This window comes from Harpia harpyja, chromosome 2, assembly GCF_026419915.1.
Source record: "Harpia harpyja isolate bHarHar1 chromosome 2, bHarHar1 primary haplotype, whole genome shotgun sequence".
Taxonomy (NCBI): domain Eukaryota; kingdom Metazoa; phylum Chordata; class Aves; order Accipitriformes; family Accipitridae; genus Harpia; species Harpia harpyja.
The window spans coordinates 29,433,119-29,451,681 of record NC_068941.1 but is presented as its reverse complement, the minus strand read 5'-3'; the positions used below and the strand labels follow the sequence as shown (position 1 = coordinate 29,451,681).

Here is an 18,563-nt window from a genome sequence, read left to right as displayed (position 1 = left end):
TTAAGCTGGTAAATAGCCTGGCAAAAAAACAGATGTATATTCAGTAAATACATGATACAGAAACGGTTAATTCCTTAGATGCAGAGAGACTATCCCTGTACTTGCAAACACAGCACAAAATAAAAAAGGTGGCTCAGATCTTGACAGCAATGGGGAAAAGGGATTCCCCTGCCCAAAACCCAGCAGCTGAATTTTCTGCCTCCTGTTTATGTCTAGCAAATCTGTGAACAGATTACATTTTGGATGGATAGATAAATGGAAGGTGAACTCTGCAAGCTTTCAGAAGCCACACTGTCTTGAGTTCCTCTGTTCTAAGTGCTGATCTCTAGATAATTGAATGTAGTATGGCTGGAAGTGTCAGGTAGGTTAAGAACTCTATTTCAGTTTAGCTTCTGAAATTGGCTTTGTGTGGAGGGCCTTGCAGTAGTATGATTATTCACAGGTGTTTGGTGTCTATGCTGCATAGACACAGTCACAATAACTAATGGGTTTATCTTCTTGACAGTCATGAACTGCTCCTTTCTTATGGCATTTTGAGAGCATGAGAGGCAGCACGTGGCATCAGTTTCAGTTACTCGATACACTTCTGCTGCACCATTTAAGCACTTACGCCTTGTGGTCTCTGATGCACTACTTTAAATAAAACTGAAAATAAACCTAGATTAATAAGATATTTATTAGTGAGGGAGGTATATGATTAAAGAATTTCCTTTATTGTATGTTTTGCATGCTAACACTTCTGTCGGTGAATTGTCTGATCAGCAAATGAAGTCATCATCGATAATTCTGTGTCCCAGATGTTCTTTATCTGAATATTGTTGATACATGTTTCAGAAACCGAAAAGCTATACTGCAGCAGAAGCAACTCTGAACATCAATCCTTACTTAAAGATTGACTCATATATTAATAAAGTTTGTCCAGCCACTGAGAACACTTACAGTGATGAATTCTATACCAAGCAAGATGTGATTGTGACCGCTTTGGACAATGTTGAGGCAAGGAGATACATTGATAGGTAGGTTGTGGAAAGGAAGTGAGGGCTGCTTTTCACGTTCTTATGTGAACTCTGCTTTCCTATTCTTAATCCTCCTGATCTACAGCTGCTTATAAGATCTGACAGCAAATTGCTCAGATTTATCTTGCTTTTTTTATAGAGATGCTGCCTGGGGGGAGGAAGGGGTTTTTACTCATGGTGGAAACCACCTCTGCAGTTGTGTGGCTGCTACTGTTCACATGGCAGAGAACCTTGGAGTGAGTTCTTGGAAATTAATAGCTGTTAAGGTCTCATGAGGGGGAGAATATTATGGTAGTCTTAAGTTTGAATTATTTATGCATAAGAATATGTATTTAAATTGATAAGTAGGGACGTTTATGTTTAAAAAGAATTACTAATGCTCCTAGTCCAGGTAGGCTCACGTTTATGGTATCCTGATCTAACTGGAAATAGCTCCTCTTACTTAGTTTCTTCTTTTCCTGAGTTTGGTGTAAGCCTTCCACTCTTCTGAAAGTGCCTAGAGTCAATTCTGGTTACACTCCGGTAATGTCTGCAAGGCAAGAGTGTAGTGATTACGCTGTATTCTGATAGTCTGTGTCTTTCCATGTCAGTCGTTGTGTAGCAAACCTGCGTCCTCTTATAGACTCTGGAACTATGGGAACGAAAGGACACACGGAAGTTATTGTGCCCCATCTGACAGAGTCCTATAATAGTCATGTAAGTGTTTTAAGACCATTGCTTACCTTCTGTAGCTAGTTCCATAATGCATTCCGTTTCTTTATTCCTTTCTGTATCTGTCTAAAATAAGTGGCCTATTTGAGTACTATTAGGAAATAATTACTTCCTTGGTTTCAGAAGAAAAGCTCAACAGGGAATAAAATTTGAGCAGACTGGAGATGTCATGTCTGCTACCTAGCTGATGACTGCACCTAGGCCAATAATTAAAAGCAACTACTATATGAATCATGAAGCACAAGTTTTGGAAAAAGTCCTAATTCTGAAGCACTTCCAAGGGACGGACTTCCTTCTTTTTCCCTTGAAAACTCCCTTCTAAATAAGAATCTAGTCCCACAATGGTATTGCAAACTGGTTTTGTATTTGTGGGTTTCTTCCTTAGAACTGCTTTCTGCCTGCTAATTCTGTTCTTGGTGAATATCACCTCTACAGGCAGGCAGGAGAAACACAAGCCTCTGTAGTAGGAATTAGTCTGACGGTTTCTACAAGCATACATAACAGTTCCATTTGAATGGGGAAGGGAGAAATGAATCTGCCTTTACAAGGTAGAAATTAGCTGGTTGAGAACACCTTGAAATGGTGGACACAGAGACAGGAATTTGAGCATCCTAACGGTCTGGCTAGGATCCACAAAGAAAGAAGTCTTTCTGGCCTTGAGTGAAAGGGTGTATTTCATGTTGAGAGTGTATGTGAATGTGAACTGCACATCTTGGAAAAGCCGGCTGGCCATTTCTTCCGTTGTTTGTGTTTCAGAGCTCAATTTTGCTTTCCAGTGTTGAGTTTAGCCTATTCTTTATAAACAGGAAGTGATACGTTAGCGTTCATAAAACAAATTTTGTTCTAAGCATAAATAAGCCACCTTGTATTTTATAATAGTGGAGTTTTAAACTTATATAGTCTAGAAATTCTTGGTGCTATTATTAGCAATAAACTTTAATAGGCCTGAATTTACACGCAACTCTCCTTAATTACAGCGAGATCCACCAGAAGAAGAAATACCTTTTTGCACCTTGAAGTCTTTCCCAGCTGCCATTGAGCATACGATACAGTGGGCAAGAGATAAGGTAAGGGAATAAGCTTACTGGCACTCAGCATAACTTAATGTATATTTGGAAAGGTGGGGGATCTGATATACTTCTTGCAAAATGCCATATTTGTTCTTTTTATTTTCTAGTTTGAAAGTTCCTTTTCTCATAAGCCTTCATTGTTTAACAAATTCTGGCAAACCTATCCGTCTGCAGAAGAAGTTTTACAGGTAAGGGAATGTTACCAGGGTAAAATACAGGGTTTAAACTAATGCTTTATGGATTTTGTTTCTGTTCAAGTTCAGTGAGATTTGGATTATTTTCTGACTTTATTCAGAAAAACCTGAAGACTTCTTTGGCCAAGTCATTAGCTGATCTTTCATGGGAACAGTATTTCTGGTGTGTCTATAAGAGCCAAAGTCTCATGTGTGGGCTGCTTCTCTAGCTCGTGGGTGCTCTGTACATGTTGTAGAAATATCAGAAATACTGAGGCACTGCTAGTAAGTATATAGTAGATGTCACACTGATGTGCAACCAGCTGGGAAAAATGAAGGGAAGGCTTAGTTTCAAGTGAATTCAACTATATAATAAATTAGACTCAGTTGCTTAGTATCTTTTCTTGTGAGTCTACAATGGCCTTTGGTCCATAGGGCTGGGTGGAAGTAAATCAAGTAGACCACAGCACCTGGGGAAAAACCCAGTGGAGAGGATCACATAAAGGACAATATTTCACAAAATGACCTTCTGTTTCCTTTTGCCTATAACTTACTAAAAACATATTTACTGTTTGACTGGATTGGGAGGAATCTTGTCTGTTTTAACACTTTCATATTTCCTTCTCTATCTAGAGAATAAAATCAGGGGAGAGCTTAGAAGGCTGTTTTCATGTTATTAAAACACTCAGTAGAAGACCCCGAAGTTGGACTCAATGTGTGGAACTAGCAAGAGTAAAATTTGAGAAGTATTTTAGTCATAAGGTAGGTAAGACCTGGAAAAGAGGTGGCGCTAGACTGATGAGGATTTTAGAAAACTTGGTAGCCCTAATAAGTAGGTGTCCAAGTCTTTGCACTCACTTCCATCTCTTCATAAATAATGAAGCATAATTGAAACTTAAAAATGCTGCATCCCTTCTTCTTTCTACTGTAATGCTTTTAAGTCTGGTTTATTAACTCACTCTTAGTGGCTCTGTTCAGTAGTCTCCATGCCATTTTCTTGGCATTTTTCCAGCTGATTAGGTATTGTGTTTTTCCAGAGCAGCAGGATTAGTCTTAGTCTAATCATTAGTGACTAATCTAGTCATTAGTCAGATGTCTTTTACTAAAGGGTAGTGGCTCTTTGTTTCCCCCACTAAACTTTTGTTGCTGAACTCATCTCCATATCCCTGATTTTCTCAAAGATGTCACAGAAAGGTTGGCTGAAATAAGAGTCAGTCAGTCTGAGAATCTGGTCCACAGTGTTGCTTAACGTGTGTGTAATTTTGTAGGAAAGACGTGATCATGATGTTGTGTATTAATAAACATACCATATATGTGTGTATGGAAGCCATGGTGGTAGTCGTCACATTGAGAAAACACTGCATTCCCAATTGTGAATCGATATGCGGGAATCCTAAAGTGACAACAGGATGGGGGGAACTCTGTACTTACTGGATTAAGTGTCTTGCTTGGACTTTGGACGGATCAAGTGACATTGTCATCTTTGTCCTGTGAATGAATGGGCAAGTCACTCTGTCTAGTAGTACTTGTGTCTTAAAGCTCTCCAACTTGGTATGGGCGTCTTAGAGTTTCTTAACTCTTTAAATTACTTCAACTATGTATTGGAGTGTCTTAAAAGCTGTATCAAGATTTCACATCATTACTAAAAAGAAGGCTTGATTTATTGTGGTCATGTCAATCTGTATATGGCAAATTACTAAAGCTACTCTGGCTTTTCCTCTAGGCTCTTCAGCTCCTTCATTCATTTCCTCTTGATACACGATTAAAAGATGGAAGTAAGTACAAATGTCCCTGTCCTGGTTTCAGCTGGGATAGAGTTAACTGTCTTCCTAGTAGCTGGTACAGTGCTATGTTTTGAGTTCAGTATGTGAAGAATGTTGATAACACACTGATGTTTTCAGTTGTTGCTCAGTAGTGTTTAGACTAAAGTCAAGGATTTTTCAGCTTCTCATGCCCAGCCAGCGAGAAAGCTGGAGGGGCACAAGAAGTTGGCACAGGACACAGCCAGGGCACCTGACCCAAACTGGCCAACGGTGTATTCCATACCATGTGACGTCCCATTCAGTATAGGAACGGGGAAGTGGGGGGGTGGGGAATCGCCGCTCGGGGGACTGGCTGGGTGTCGGTCGGCGGGTGGTGAGCAATTGCACTGCGCATCATTTGTACATTCCAATCCTTTCATTATTGCTGTTGTCATTTTATTAGTGTTATCATTGTCATTATTAGTTTCTTCTTTTCTGTTCTATTAAACTGTTCTTATCTCAACCCACGGGTTTTGCTTCTTTTCCCGATTTTCTCCCCCATCCCACTGGGTGGGGGGGGAGTGAGTGAGCAGCTGCGTGGTGTTTAGTTGCTGGCTGGGGTTAAACCACGACAGTCTCTTCATGCTGTTGTGAATTCATGGCATACGCCATGCATTGCTGTTCCTGATTCCTTAGGATTTCATCCTAAGTATGTATTCTTACCAGGTTTGTTTTGGCAATCACCAAAGAGGCCACCTTTCCCAGTGAAGTTTGAATGTAATGATCCTTTGTAAGTATGGTATTGTCACTGGTGTATTTTATAGCATCCTATAAAACTCACCCTACAGCAGAAAGTGCAAGGCAGTGACTTTGTTGCAGTAGAAGCTGGACTGGTACTTGATAGGTACTAGTGCATAGTCTTATGCTGTGGCAGATTCGATGAGCTGTCTCATACTTTCACTGCAGGTAATTTAACTTTCACTGACATGGGATTGGAGGGTGCTGTGGGAAGTTCTGACAACGTTTAATGTGAAATGGCTTAGAACAACCCATTTCATTTATTGTGTGACTACAAAATTACTGAGTTGTTGCTGTCATACTCTCCTGCCCCCATTGGCCCACATCATGAAATGCAGGATGTGCCAAATTAAATTGACTACCTAAAATGACCTAGTGGAGAGACCCCTTTTCTTCTTGATCACAATTTGGGTCTGATCTAGATGGCTTGGGTATTACAGATAATTTAAAAAAACTGATGTAGTTGAAGGATTGAAAAGCCTTTATCTGCTGCATATCTACACCTGCTTTGAGAAACTGTCTGGATTGCCATTTTTAGTTTGGGTGAAAACTGAGATCATAGGAAATATCAAAGTATTTCTGAGATGAAGCTTTTTATTGTCATATTGATGTCATGTGAGCATTTGTAGTTGTTTTCTTGACTGCAGAAGTTAAGGAAATATGGTTTTCATTAAGTAACTCTTCTCTGATCAAAGTTTGCTTAGTTCTGGGGAGGACTTCCGAGTCCCTCAAAATCTGTCATCTATTTTGTACTGTGTGCGCTGAAGGGTGGAAATTCTGTTTCTCTGTGTGTGTTTTCAAGACTTCTTTGAATATAATTGCAAACCTCTGGGCAACTGAAGTAAAAAAACCAACCAAACAAAAATTATTATCTTCCTCTTTTCTTCAGGCACTATGGTTTCATCGTGAGCGCAGCAAAACTCTTTGCAACAGTGTACTGTGTTCCTTTCACAGAAAAGGTAATCCATACTGCAACAGTGTTCCCATCGCATAACTTGGATGTACCTGTTCAGTTTTGGCCAGATGTCCAGCTGCCAGTTCTTTCCAGGAACTGATTAAAGTGATTCTGAAAGTAGTCTATCCTTCAGCACTGGCTGTTCAGCAACTGCTTACATTTAGTCTTCTTTATTTAAATCCCTAACCTGGAGAAGAAATGAGCAGGTGTACTGGGTATTTTCAGTAAGCACTGAACTCAGGAATTCTTATTTTGATGGACCTATTTCCTGCGCAATATAATAACTGAACTGAAAGAAGATCTCTTTAAGGCATTTGTTTAATTAAGTGTCTTAGCTATGGTCTGGGAGTTTTATTTTTTGCTACTCACAGCCTCTGTGTTGCTTATCCTTTGTTTTTCTTGTTACCCTTTTTCTTTTCTAATTGGATCTTCCTCTAAGTCATGTTTACACTTCAGTTTGTTCAGTTTTCAAGTGCTAGGCACTTCACACCACTCTGGTTCACTGTGGCAACTGAAATGTCACTTGGTGTTTCAGTGATGATGTTTCACTGAAACATCGTTGAATATTTGTGGGATTTTTTGGTTTTGGTATTCTTTGAAATGCTACTGGACGTACAATCTTTTTGTGGGGGCCTTTTTGAGTTGATGCGAATGTAAATTATTTTTCTTCAAAACCATAATAGGATTTGTCAGAGGAAACTATTTTGAAGATTATTTCAGCTGTGAAGGTACCAGAGTTCAGACCTTCAAACAAAGTAAGTGTGATATTTAGTTTAAAGAAAAAAAAAAAAAATCCACAAGCACTATCCCACATCTCCAACTACTTCTTGCATTGAAGTTGATGAGAAATAAACACAAATTAAAATGTGTTTTGGGGAAACAAGAGTGTTTCATACAGGACTGCTTTAACTTGATACAGCTAAGCTATCTAGGTACCAGATGCTAAATGCAAGACGTGGGGGTTTTTTGCCTTTTGCAAATGATTTGTTCTAGCATTGTTTTCCATGCATGAGTGTGATTGCAAGTCTGCAAGCTTTTTTAAGTTTATATGAGCCTATACTATTTTAATAAAAATAGTAAAATTTTACTTACAAGCAACTTTAAAGCAATGCAAGACTAGTGTCTATTTGTTACTTCTTTCTAGGTAATATAAAGGAATTGTCATTACTTTTATGTTTATTTTTGAAGTGTGAACTTCAAAACAGCTTAAGTGTTATTGTGCAGTGGCTAGCATTTGTCATCATTTAAAATTAGCAAATATTCCAGGGTGTTTTCATATTTTCTTGCCCAGTGTTAACACTTGTCTCATGAATGCTTGCCTCATGAGACAAAACCGGTATTTTGACTTGGAATCATAGAATGGTTGAGCTTGGAAGGGACCTCTGGAGACTGCCTAGTCCAATCCCCTTGCGCAAGCAGGGGCAGCTAGAGCAGGTCGTTAAGGACTGTGTCCCATTGGGTTTTGAATATGTCTGAAGATGGAGGCTCCACAGCCTCTCTACCTATGCCAGTGTTCAACCATCTTCACAGTTTTGGTTGGTTTTTTTTGTTTTTTTTCTTTAAAGTATTTTCACATGTTCTTATGGAATTCTGTGCACTTCAATTTGTGCCCATACCCCCTTTTCTGTCACCAAGCACCAGTGAAAAGAGTCTGGCTCTGCCTTCTGTACTTTCCCCCCATCAGATATTTATTCACATTGATAAGATCCCACTGAGCATTCTCTTCTGCAGGCTGAACCATCCCAGCTCTTTCAGCTTCACCTCATAAAAGAGATGCTCCAGTCCTTTAATGATCTTTGTGGCCCTTGACTGGACTTGCTGCAGTGAGTCTGTCTCTCTTGAACTGGGGAGGGAAGACGGGAAATCTAGTACACTTCACGCTTGCACTGTACAAAGTTCATGTATCTTATTACTCAAGCACTGCACACACTTGCAGGTTGTACAGACTGATGAAACTGCAAGAAAACCAGATCATATTCCAGTCAGCAGTGAGGATGAAAGAAATGCTATTTTCCAGCTGGAGAAGTCTATAGTATCCAATGAAGCTCTGGAAAGTGAGTAGTGCAAGCTAGCTTCATAGCTTAGTAACATTTTGCAGTTGCACTGCCGGTAGTATGACATTCAGGTCTTTGGATAAAGCAGTTCCGTAATTCTGCAAGAAGCAGATAGCTGATATCTGAAGCTTTCTGAAGTGCCATGCAGATAACTGTCCTTATTGCGTGATGTTACCCTATGCTTCTGTATTTCTGAGATTGCTGCAAGTTTTAGGTTTCTCTGCTATACTTGCATGTAAGTACAACCCTGATGACAGCAAGCAGGCAGCAGGGAATTGAACTCTAAGGAGGGAGGGGGTGCTGACTAGATCCCAGATGGACTTAAAGTGATTCTTGTATGAGAAGGTTGAGAGTTACTACTTACAGGAATCAATCTGAAATTACCCTAAATTGTGAAGGCTGTTAAGAGTCGTCTTCAGCATCTTCTAGATATGTTAAAATGAGGATGCTCGGATCCCATTTTTGTGCCTGGCCACATGAAGAGGTCATTGGGTAACAGCTACATGCATGCATTTTTTTAGCCCGTAAACACAGGGGAGAAAACCCTAACCTCTGTCTCCCATGCTACTGAGTCCATAGTGAAATGGTTACAGATAAATCTTATAGAGGGAATTCTCACATGATGGAGCTATAGCGAGGTGGGGTGTATAAGAAATGTCTGTAGGACTGTCACAATCTATTCCTGGTGTTGCAAGGAGAATGAAATTACAGAGCTCTGCTGATATTTATTTCATTACTCACTTTTAACAACTGGTATTGGTAGGGGCATTTCTGCTTCTAGCATGGGAAAGCAAGTTGTAAGTAAGGCACCAAGCTCCAGAATGTGAAATTTTTAATTTGTTAAGGTTCTAGTTCACTATAACTTATGTTTAGGGTATCTTCAGTTTTCTAATAATAATTTTTGCTTCCCCCCCTTTTTTTTTTCCATAAGCAGATGACTTGCAAATGAAGCCCATCTCCTTTGAAAAAGATGATGATAGTAATGGGCATATAGATTTCATAACAGCAGCATCAAACTTGCGAGCCAAGATGTACAACATTGAACCAGCAGATCGGTTCAAAACAAAGCGCATTGCTGGAAAGATTATTCCTGCAATTGCAACAGCTACTGCTGCCGTATCAGGGCTGGTGAGTATGCTTTTAAAAATGCTTAAAATGTATATTTCTTTCTCTTACTGTTCCTTGCCTAAAACCACTGTTGTCTGGATATTGATTAACACTACCCTGACAGAGCCTCATTAAAGAAATGGGTTTCTTTCAAACTTAATAATCTTTTTTTCTCATGTACCAATACAAAAGGTCACTCTTGGTTCTAGTTGTGGTAAGCCCTTGGTGCTTTTATTTCTAATTTGCTGGCCAGAAAGAGGAGTTGGAGATCAGCATTTTGGTTTGTTTTCTGCAGTTAATACTAACTTCCATCAGAGTGCCATGGCCAAGAGTGGAAAGGATCTGTTCTGTAGTAATTCACATCCATGCATTGCAACAGAACTGCATGCTTTGTGGAAGTGTCTTGAATTCAACAATTTTGGAAGAGCCTTACACTAGGAACACATTTGAACATTTTAAATATTTCCATTAGCAGCAACAGAATTTATTTCTGTGGCATATTGGGTTGCATTTCCAGATGTGATTTACTCTGCCAATTGGACAAAGGCTGATCTCGTTAACAACTTAAGTCTGTAGTTGCTGGCCTCTTAACTAGACCAGTGTTGATAACATGGAAGTATGGGATTCTTATTTACTGCAGGTTGCACTGGAACTTATCAAAGTTGTGGGTGGCTACCCAGCTGATGCATACAAGAACTGTTTTCTGAACCTAGCCATTCCCATAATGGTCTTTACAGAAACTGCTGAAGTAAGAAGAACTGAAATCAGGTAGGAGGGACAATGGCAGAAGGGTGGTATTTGGAAATGTGGTAATTGATGCTTAGAACTTGGTGAGCCATTACAAGCGTAAAGTTTGTACAGTTATTAAATCCAGATAATCAGATGAAGGCCTTATGTGCTTGCATAGCAGAACTATGATGGAACCACAGTTCATGGTCATATTCCAGTTAAATGTTATAGATATTCAAGGTTATTTTTTTGTTGTTCTTTAAACTTGGAAAATCGTGAATCACTTAGTGCTTGCTATCAAACTTCTATTATCCATTTAGTACATACTGCTAAAGGTGTGATATTCTTAGTACTGCCAAGGGTGTCCCATAATGCATTGCTCAAGAACTTCCTGTTTGGAAAATAGAGCACACAGACAGACACTCTTCTGTCCTAATTTTAAAAATAGTGGTTTTAAAGGCTTAGTTTTGTTTTCAGTGGAAGCTGTTGCTAGCGAGTCTTTAAAAAACTAGATGAGTTAGATGTGCGGCATGGTTATTAATAAACATCCTGTCTGCACAGACTGGACACACTTCTGCGTCTTAGTCAATACAAGAGCTGTTTTTCAGTAGGGCCTTCCACCCCTCACCTCTGTGCATCACATAGTTAAGAATTATCATTAAAATGTACATTCATCACACAATCTTCACAGTTTTCACAAACTTCACTCACATCAACAAAAAAGAATTCTCCACACCAAAATCAAAATAACATCATCACAACACTGACAAAGTGGACAATTTACGCACAATTCACCCCTCATCCCTTCACCACAGTTACAACAACATAAATTCCCCACAGTCATGCAGCTCTCCACTCTCTAGCTGTGTTTAGTCCGTGTTTTGCCTGTTACCTCTCTCAGTTACTATCCTTATCTCGAATTCCTCACGTTCCCAGGTTTCAGCACCAAGAAAGACTGTGGTGGGTTGACCCTGGCTGGAGGCTGGGTGCCCACCAAAGCTGCTCTATCACTCCCCACCTCAGCTGGACAGGGGAGAGAAAATATAACAAACGGCTCGTGGGTCAAGATAAGGACAGGGAGAGATCATTCAGCCAATTACCATCACGGGCAAAACAGACTTGACTTAGGGAAAATTAACTTAATTTATTGCCAATCAACCAGAGTAGGGTAATGAGAAATAAAACCAAATCTTAAAACACCTTCCCCCCCACCCCTCCCTTCTTCCCAGGCACAGCTTCACTCCTGGATTCTCTACCTCCTCCCCTCAGCGGTGCAGGGGGACGGGGAATGGGGGTTGGGGTCAGTTCATCACACGTTGTCTCTGCCGATCCTTCCTCCTCAGGGGCAGGACTCCTCACACTCTTCCCCTGCTCCAGCGTGGGGTCCCTCCCACAGGAGACAGTCCTCCACAAACTTCTCCAACATGGGTCCTTCCCACGGGCTGCAGTTCTTCACGAACTGCTCCAGTGTGGGTCCCTTCCACAGCGTGCAGTCCTTCTGTAGCAGACTGCTCCAGCATGGGTCCCCCGTGGCGTCACAAGTCTTGCCAGAAAACCTGCTCCAGTGTGGGCTTCTCTCTCCACAGGTCTGCAGGTCCTGCCAGGAGCCTGCTCCAGCGTGGGCTTCCCACGGGGTCACAGCCTCCTTTGGGCACCCACCTGGTCCGGCGTGGGGTCCTCCATGGGCGGCAGGTGGATATCTGCTCCACCGTGGACCTCCATGGGCTGCAGGGGGACAGCCTGCCTCACCATGGTCTTCACCACAGGCTGCAGGGGAATCTCTGCTCCGGTGCCTGGAGCACCTCCTCCCTTCCTTCTTCACTGACCTTGGGGTCTGCAGAGTTGTTGCTCTTACATGTTCTCACTCCTTTCTCCCGGCTGCAGTTTCTGTGCCCGTCGCAACTTTTTTTTTTTCCCTTTCTTAAATATGTTATCACAAAGGCACTACCACTATGGCTGATGGGCTTGGCCTTGGCCAGTGGCGGGTCTGTCTTGGAGCCGGCTGGCATTGGCTCTATCGGATATAGGGGAAGCTTCTAGCAGCTTCTCACAGAAGCCACCCCTGTAGCCCCCTGCTACCAAAACGTTGCCACACAAACCCAATACAGTAGGTCTGAAAACTCAGTAAGTTCATTGCCAGATACCATGTTTACTCAGAGTTCTTACTGTGTCTTGTGCTTTAGCCAGGTCAAAGGGCTGGAGAAATGGCAGTAGAGAGGGAAGAGATTTTTGCTCAAGATAAAACAGCAAGTTGCTAGAAGACAGCAGTTCTTCAATACATGTTTAAAGGAAGTGCCTGAGTTTACGTTCTAAAGTAACAACCAATCTTTCTCCTTTTAAAACAGAAATGGGATATCATTTACAATCTGGGATAGGTGGACAATTTATGGCAAAGAGGATTTTACTCTGTTGGACTTCATAAATGCGGTCAGAGTAAGTTATCTACTGGGCTAATACAAGATGAGAGGAAAGGGTTTTCTTGTTTTGGGTTGTTCGTTTGGGGGTTTTTTTGGTTTGGTTTTTTTTCTTTTATCAAGTTATTGTTAAAACCAGAGTAATTCTAGGAAGAATTAATGTCAATGGGAATGTCTTTAAGTAAATGCGTCCAAGCCTATTTTCAAATTCTTTGTTAATTTGATTGGCTCAAATGTATCTTAATGAAACTTCTGTCAACATCCATGCATTAGCAAGTTTTCTGGTTGGGACCCTATGGTTTTGAATAATTAGTTGTAGCATTAGCAGTAGTAGTATCTGCTGGTTTGTGTAGCTGTCCTAGTCCTTTAATAATTTTTAATTTGTGAATTCCAGGAGAAATATGGAATTGAACCAACTATGGTTGTACAGGGAGTCAAAATGCTTTATGTTCCTGTGATGCCAGGTCATATTAAAAGATTAAAGCTGACGTAAGTATAACTGGAAAATGGATTGAGGGGTGCCACTGCACGTACAAATTATGTTCACTGGTTGTATCATAAGGATGTGTATCTGACAGCAATGTTTTCTATCAAAGTGGTTGCTAGTCATTAATATTTGGGAAAGAAAAAAGGTAATTTCTTCCGTTTGGAAAAAAAAAAAAAAGAAAAAAGAGAAAGTGAATTCACTTCTGTGGTGAGGACAGGAGACTTGCAAAATGCTACTCCAGCTGATGAATGCCAGAGTGAGAAACCCAAAGAAGTCTGACAGCAAGTTTTTTTGGGGAAAGTACCTTGGTTCAAGCAGAACAAGACCAATCGAACTTTTTTTAAACTGGCTTAAAACTAATGGTGATATTTAGCAACTTAGCTTTGAAGGAATGAGAACACTTATTTGGGAAGGAGTTAATGTATCGGTTGCAGATTGAGATTTCTGGAAGTCTGTTCAGTTCATAGTAATTCCTTGAGATTCTAGCTCACTTTAGCCCTTTTTAAAAATGAAGACATTCACAAGGCTTTGCAGTGCTACTCACTGACAGGAAACTGGGGTGTAACACACTGGAGGTTTGGGAGGGTGTGAGGGTAGGGCATTGTTTTTTGACTGATAGGCCTTTGCAAAGTGACAGCCAGATCTCACCCAGGTGTAGTTCTTGTCTGTTGATTGAACTACTTTAGCTCAAAATTTGTTCCTCACAGCTCCTGTGAAGTGTATGCTGGCCAGTGCTCACAGGCTTTTCTACATCAAGTAGATGCATTGATCAGTACTGTTTCAAAGGTCTGCCAGTAGGTAATGTCCGGCAAAGTAGAATATGTTATGGGCAAGCTACTTCAAACTTCCAGGGAGAGAAGAGCTTCTAAGATGGCACTGGCTTTAGAGAGCCTGGCATACTAAGATGTGAATTTACAGCCTATCTCAAAAGCAGTTGTTTATATTCCTTTTCCTACAGCTCTATAAATAATTTTGAATGAGTGGGATGTGTAATGAAGTCAAAGGCATGGTGTGAGGCTGCCTTCTTGTGAATATCAGGATTTCTTACTACCCTGAGATTCAGTTCAAGCTTTCCATGTAGTTACAGCAACTTGGAGTTCTGTTACAAACAGTCCCAAAAGCTTTATAAGATATTTGCACAGCAAACTCTGGTCTTGCTTGTGTGTTTGTTTTTTCTTAAGGTGTTTAAAATCTTTCTCTTGCTTTAATATGACAAGCACTGCAAGACTCTGTCTTAATTTCAGAATTACAGCATTGACTGGTAGCATACTCCTTAAAAGCAATTTTTAGAGACATAGTTATCTGCCTTGCTCTGTAGCTTGGGGCTTCCTCATGCGAATGGATATGACCTCAGTATCTCTCCTGAGAAGAGGCTAATGCTTTGTGTTCTTGGAAGGGAACAAGTACTTTGGAGAAAACAGCTTTTTTACCTGCATGCTAAAGCATAGGCAGAAGGGAAATCCTCCTTTAAGTGACCTGTGAGGAACAGAAATGAGTTACTGTATTCCCCCAGCCTCCTAGCATTTGAGCTGGCCTCAGGAACTAGTGTTCTGAGTTGGCAAGAAAATAATTTTGAGACATCCAAAGATATGTAATGAAAGTGAGGTTGATTGGCCTTCTACTTCAGTATTTTATTATGCAACTTCCAAGCAATAGCTGTAGCTTTTGAGAATGCGGAGGGCAAAGGGGGGACGTTACACAAAGACGTGACATGCTTACCTAGTTTAAACTCACACTGTGGTCATGAAGGAAGAAGTCCCAAATCCTGGCTGTTTTCCCCTCTCATTGCTATTTGCCTTCAAAATTCAAGGACTTAACAAGTCTTAACTCCAGTAGAGTTACTTTCTGTCAGAGCTGTGTATCTAGTGTGTGCACTGGAGTGGTTCTCCCTAATAATGTATTAAAACCAGCCCTTATTGGTAGACCGAGAACTTACTCCTCCTCATTGACCAAAATCCTGCACAGAATGCTAACTTTGCCTTGTGCCTCAGTAGGACGCCAAAGAGAAGTTACGTCGGTGAGGAATCCCATCCGAAACTGGCCATTTTCTCTTTTCTTTTGTACTGAGCACTTGTTAGCGAACAATGTAATAGCTCACTAACAGGCTAAGTCTATCAAGAAAATGGGATACCATTTGCTGTACCTCAGGTGGAGAAACAGCTTTTGTGTCAAAATTAAAAGGCGGCTTATTCTCCGTTTTAATCTGGTTTCTAGTATGTTGGGCTTCATTGCTGGCAGTGAAATTCATCCTAGTCTGGCCCTGAATTCCCACTGCCAGTCCTCCTTCTGGTATGTTAACAAACTGTTCTTCATTTCCTTGTAGGATGCAAAAGCTTGTGAAACCATCAGCTGATAAGAAGTATGTGGATTTGACAGTATCGTTTGCTCCAGAGACTGATGGAGAGGAAGACTTGCCAGGGCCGCCAGTGAGATACTACTTTGTTCAGGAAGACAATTGATGGTAGAGACACAAAAGTCACTCCTGGACCATTTGTTCTGAAAGGAGTGAGCTAATTTTCAGCTATTAAAGATGGTACTATATATTTCTTTTTGGTGAAGCCTTAATTAAAATGAATGGTGAAAATCAGTGGCTTTGCACTGAAGACAAACTGGATTTATGTTTCATCTGCTCCCATTTTCTTCAAACCTGTTTGCTCAAAGGAGGATTGGTCACTCCATGAGATGGAATGTCCAGTACAGTCCTTACCTTAAAGACACGATTTGTATTAATTTGTGGGGAGCTGAAGAAAGCAAGAAGAATGGTGAACCTAACAAATGGTCCTTGTGTGCAAATTAGGCGCTGCTTAGAGAAGAGTGCAAAAAATGGGAAAACTGCCATTTTATGATACTCCTGGTGTTCTAAGAACATCTCAGATCCATTTCATGTGTTACTTAATTCTCAAATAAGAATTTCATTCTTGCCATCTACATGTGAGGTTCAATCCATCCAAAAGGTTTAAACTCCCACTTAAAAGCAGATGAACTGCTTTGTGTTGTTGATGCTCTCTTCTGAACAGTTAGTGATGCTGTGTGTCAGAGCAGCTATCTTATGTCAGTCTCAACATGGAAACATAGGGAGGCAGGTCTTGAGTAGGTGTAAATTGTTACAGCTCCCCTGAGTCAAGAGAGCTGGAGTTGTTGATTATTTGTACTAAGGCTGTTCTTTGGGGAATACTGCAATATGGGGAAAGTGGAAACCTATTGGAGAGCTGAGTTAACACTTTCAACAATAAAACTTTGTCTGCAAGAAAGAAAATGTTTGGTGTGGTTGAGCTTTTCTGCCCTCACCAAATTAAAAACACTGTAGCAAATGATGACTTCTAAAGGAAGAGAAGGCAAATGGCTGTGGACGTTTGTCATAGCAAACTCTGTTTCCTCAGCTACTCCTTTTGGTACCATTTCCTTTTAGCAAATGGTTATGCTGTATGCCTGTCCACAGCACAAGTCTGAGTTGCACTGAACACTGAGGTTTTTATCATCAGTCAGTTACTAGGTTATCTAAGTATAAAGAATCTGCTTAATTGGAAATAATTAGGGACTAGCTTCGCTGCTGTGGTGAGGCAGAGGTGTGTTACAGAAACATCTGTGACACCACCTTATTTTCTTTGTCATTTAAACACTGGATAGTTGAGCTGGTAGTTCTTTTTTTCTCCCAATGATGATAGAGTGAAGTGAGGTTAGAATAAAAACCTATGAACTAGAAAACCTTTTAATGTGTTTAAGCCTTAGAGATTGTGACTGCACATTATCTCCTTCAGCTGTTGCAAAAGCTATTGACCACTTAGCTATTTATCCTTGATCATAATTTATTAAGCTTTAGGGATATCTTCACATTTAATGAACATTATTGGTCAGGAATATTACCTCTCCTTTTTTCCCTTCTCGGTTAGTTGTAGTCAGGAGTAACAGCTACTAGGCTGGGAACTTGGACACCAAGATGTATGGAACTGAATAGCTGGAATCAACACAATTATTCCAATATTTGGGATTTAGTCTTACGTGCAGGGTATCTTCTGGAAGGTATATATAGTTTTACAGTCAGTCTAGTTTATAGATATAATTTTCTAGATTAATAATACTGCTTTTTTAATTACCTAAGTTATTTCTTTTTTTTTTTTTGTTAAGAACTTCTTTTAGAGAAACTTTTTGAAACAGGAGAAAAGATGTCTACATTTAGAGTGCAGAGAGAGCACAAGCAGACAGTAAGTTTCCACTTCTAAATAACAACTAAAATGTATTTCACTGTGGCAGTATTAGAATCTGAACTCTGAACTGAAATCACTAATTAGTGCTAAGGATCACTTAAAGGTTTAGGTCAAGTTGAAAGCACTGTCACCTCACAGCTGGAGTCTGGGAAACATGAAACTTTGAGTAAGTACACTCTGGTACGTTAGTGTGGTGTTAACATCGTGCTTATGCTTTCGAAGTAAGTAGCATATAAAAATAGTAAAGTCTCAGTACTTTTCTGGAATGCCATCTGACGGTCCTCAGGGTTTAAAGTTAATTTTCAGATATCATTAATAAAAGTCATTCCATTAATTATAATGCATACAGCTTTGTGAGACCCTTCCCAAAAAGTCCAGGCTGAGGTTGGCAGGGATTGCAGCCAGGATTTACAGACATGGCTGTATCTCTATACTGCTCTTACTAGGTATACCTGTTGGATGGCTGTCTGTTCTATGGATGGGTTCTGCTCAGTTAAACAGTTGCTGATGGAAAAACTGGAAATGCACAATCACGCTAGATACTTTTTAGCAGACCTTTAAAATTTTCTGGATATAAGTTAACCTAGGTAAAATCTTAAAAGTAATAACCTAAAGAGGACTTTATATGGAAGAACTGTGCATGTCAAATGGCTCATTAAAATTGTTTTTCATGTTTTAAAACTTTCTGAATTGCTGATATGGAGAGTGAATGTGTTTATACTGAATGTTGTGTAGAGTGGAGTGAGCTGATTCAGTGTGAATTTGTTTGACAGAACGCATTTCTCAGTCTGTTGCTGATTTTTATCAAAAGTCTCAGCAGGTGATCAGCATGATCACACTAAAAGGGCTTAATCAAACCAAGCAAATGAATTGTGGCGTGCTGGTCTTCCAGATCTCCAGCGTTGTCACTACTAGTGCTAGCAGTGCAGAGGCTCATAGCACTACCTGGAATCTGAGAACTGCTTTTTTTTTTTTTTTTTCATTGTAATGAAAGCTTGTATGTGTCTAGGACTGTTTGATGCTCTATTCCCATGGAGCAGCTAGAGCTAGCCATCTCCCTGCAGCAGTGAAGAACTCTCTTTCCACTAGAACATTTTGAATA

The 18,563-nt window shown here is 40.3% G+C and overlaps 1 protein-coding gene across 2 annotated transcripts in view; it reads left to right on the top strand.

Moving 5' to 3' along the window:
• UBA6 (ubiquitin like modifier activating enzyme 6) overlaps positions 1-17,361 on the top strand; it is a 35,676-nt gene extending 18,315 nt beyond the window's left edge. For both annotated transcript variants that reach the window (XM_052774091.1, XM_052774082.1), the window contains exons 20-34: positions 835-1,016; positions 1,607-1,712; positions 2,705-2,794; positions 2,905-2,985; positions 3,604-3,732; positions 4,694-4,745; positions 5,439-5,502; positions 6,400-6,469; positions 7,149-7,220; positions 8,402-8,519; positions 9,454-9,647; positions 10,267-10,394; positions 12,701-12,788; positions 13,164-13,258; positions 15,580-17,361. In XM_052774091.1, coding sequence (XP_052630051.1) covers positions 835-1,016; positions 1,607-1,712; positions 2,705-2,794; positions 2,905-2,985; positions 3,604-3,732; positions 4,694-4,745; positions 5,439-5,502; positions 6,400-6,469; positions 7,149-7,220; positions 8,402-8,519; positions 9,454-9,647; positions 10,267-10,394; positions 12,701-12,788; positions 13,164-13,258; positions 15,580-15,715 — 1,605 coding nt within the window. In that variant the 3' untranslated portion in view covers positions 15,716-17,361. The remainder of the gene's footprint in view (positions 1-834; positions 1,017-1,606; positions 1,713-2,704; positions 2,795-2,904; positions 2,986-3,603; positions 3,733-4,693; positions 4,746-5,438; positions 5,503-6,399; positions 6,470-7,148; positions 7,221-8,401; positions 8,520-9,453; positions 9,648-10,266; positions 10,395-12,700; positions 12,789-13,163; positions 13,259-15,579) is intronic.
• Positions 17,362-18,563: the final 1,202 nt, after the last annotated feature.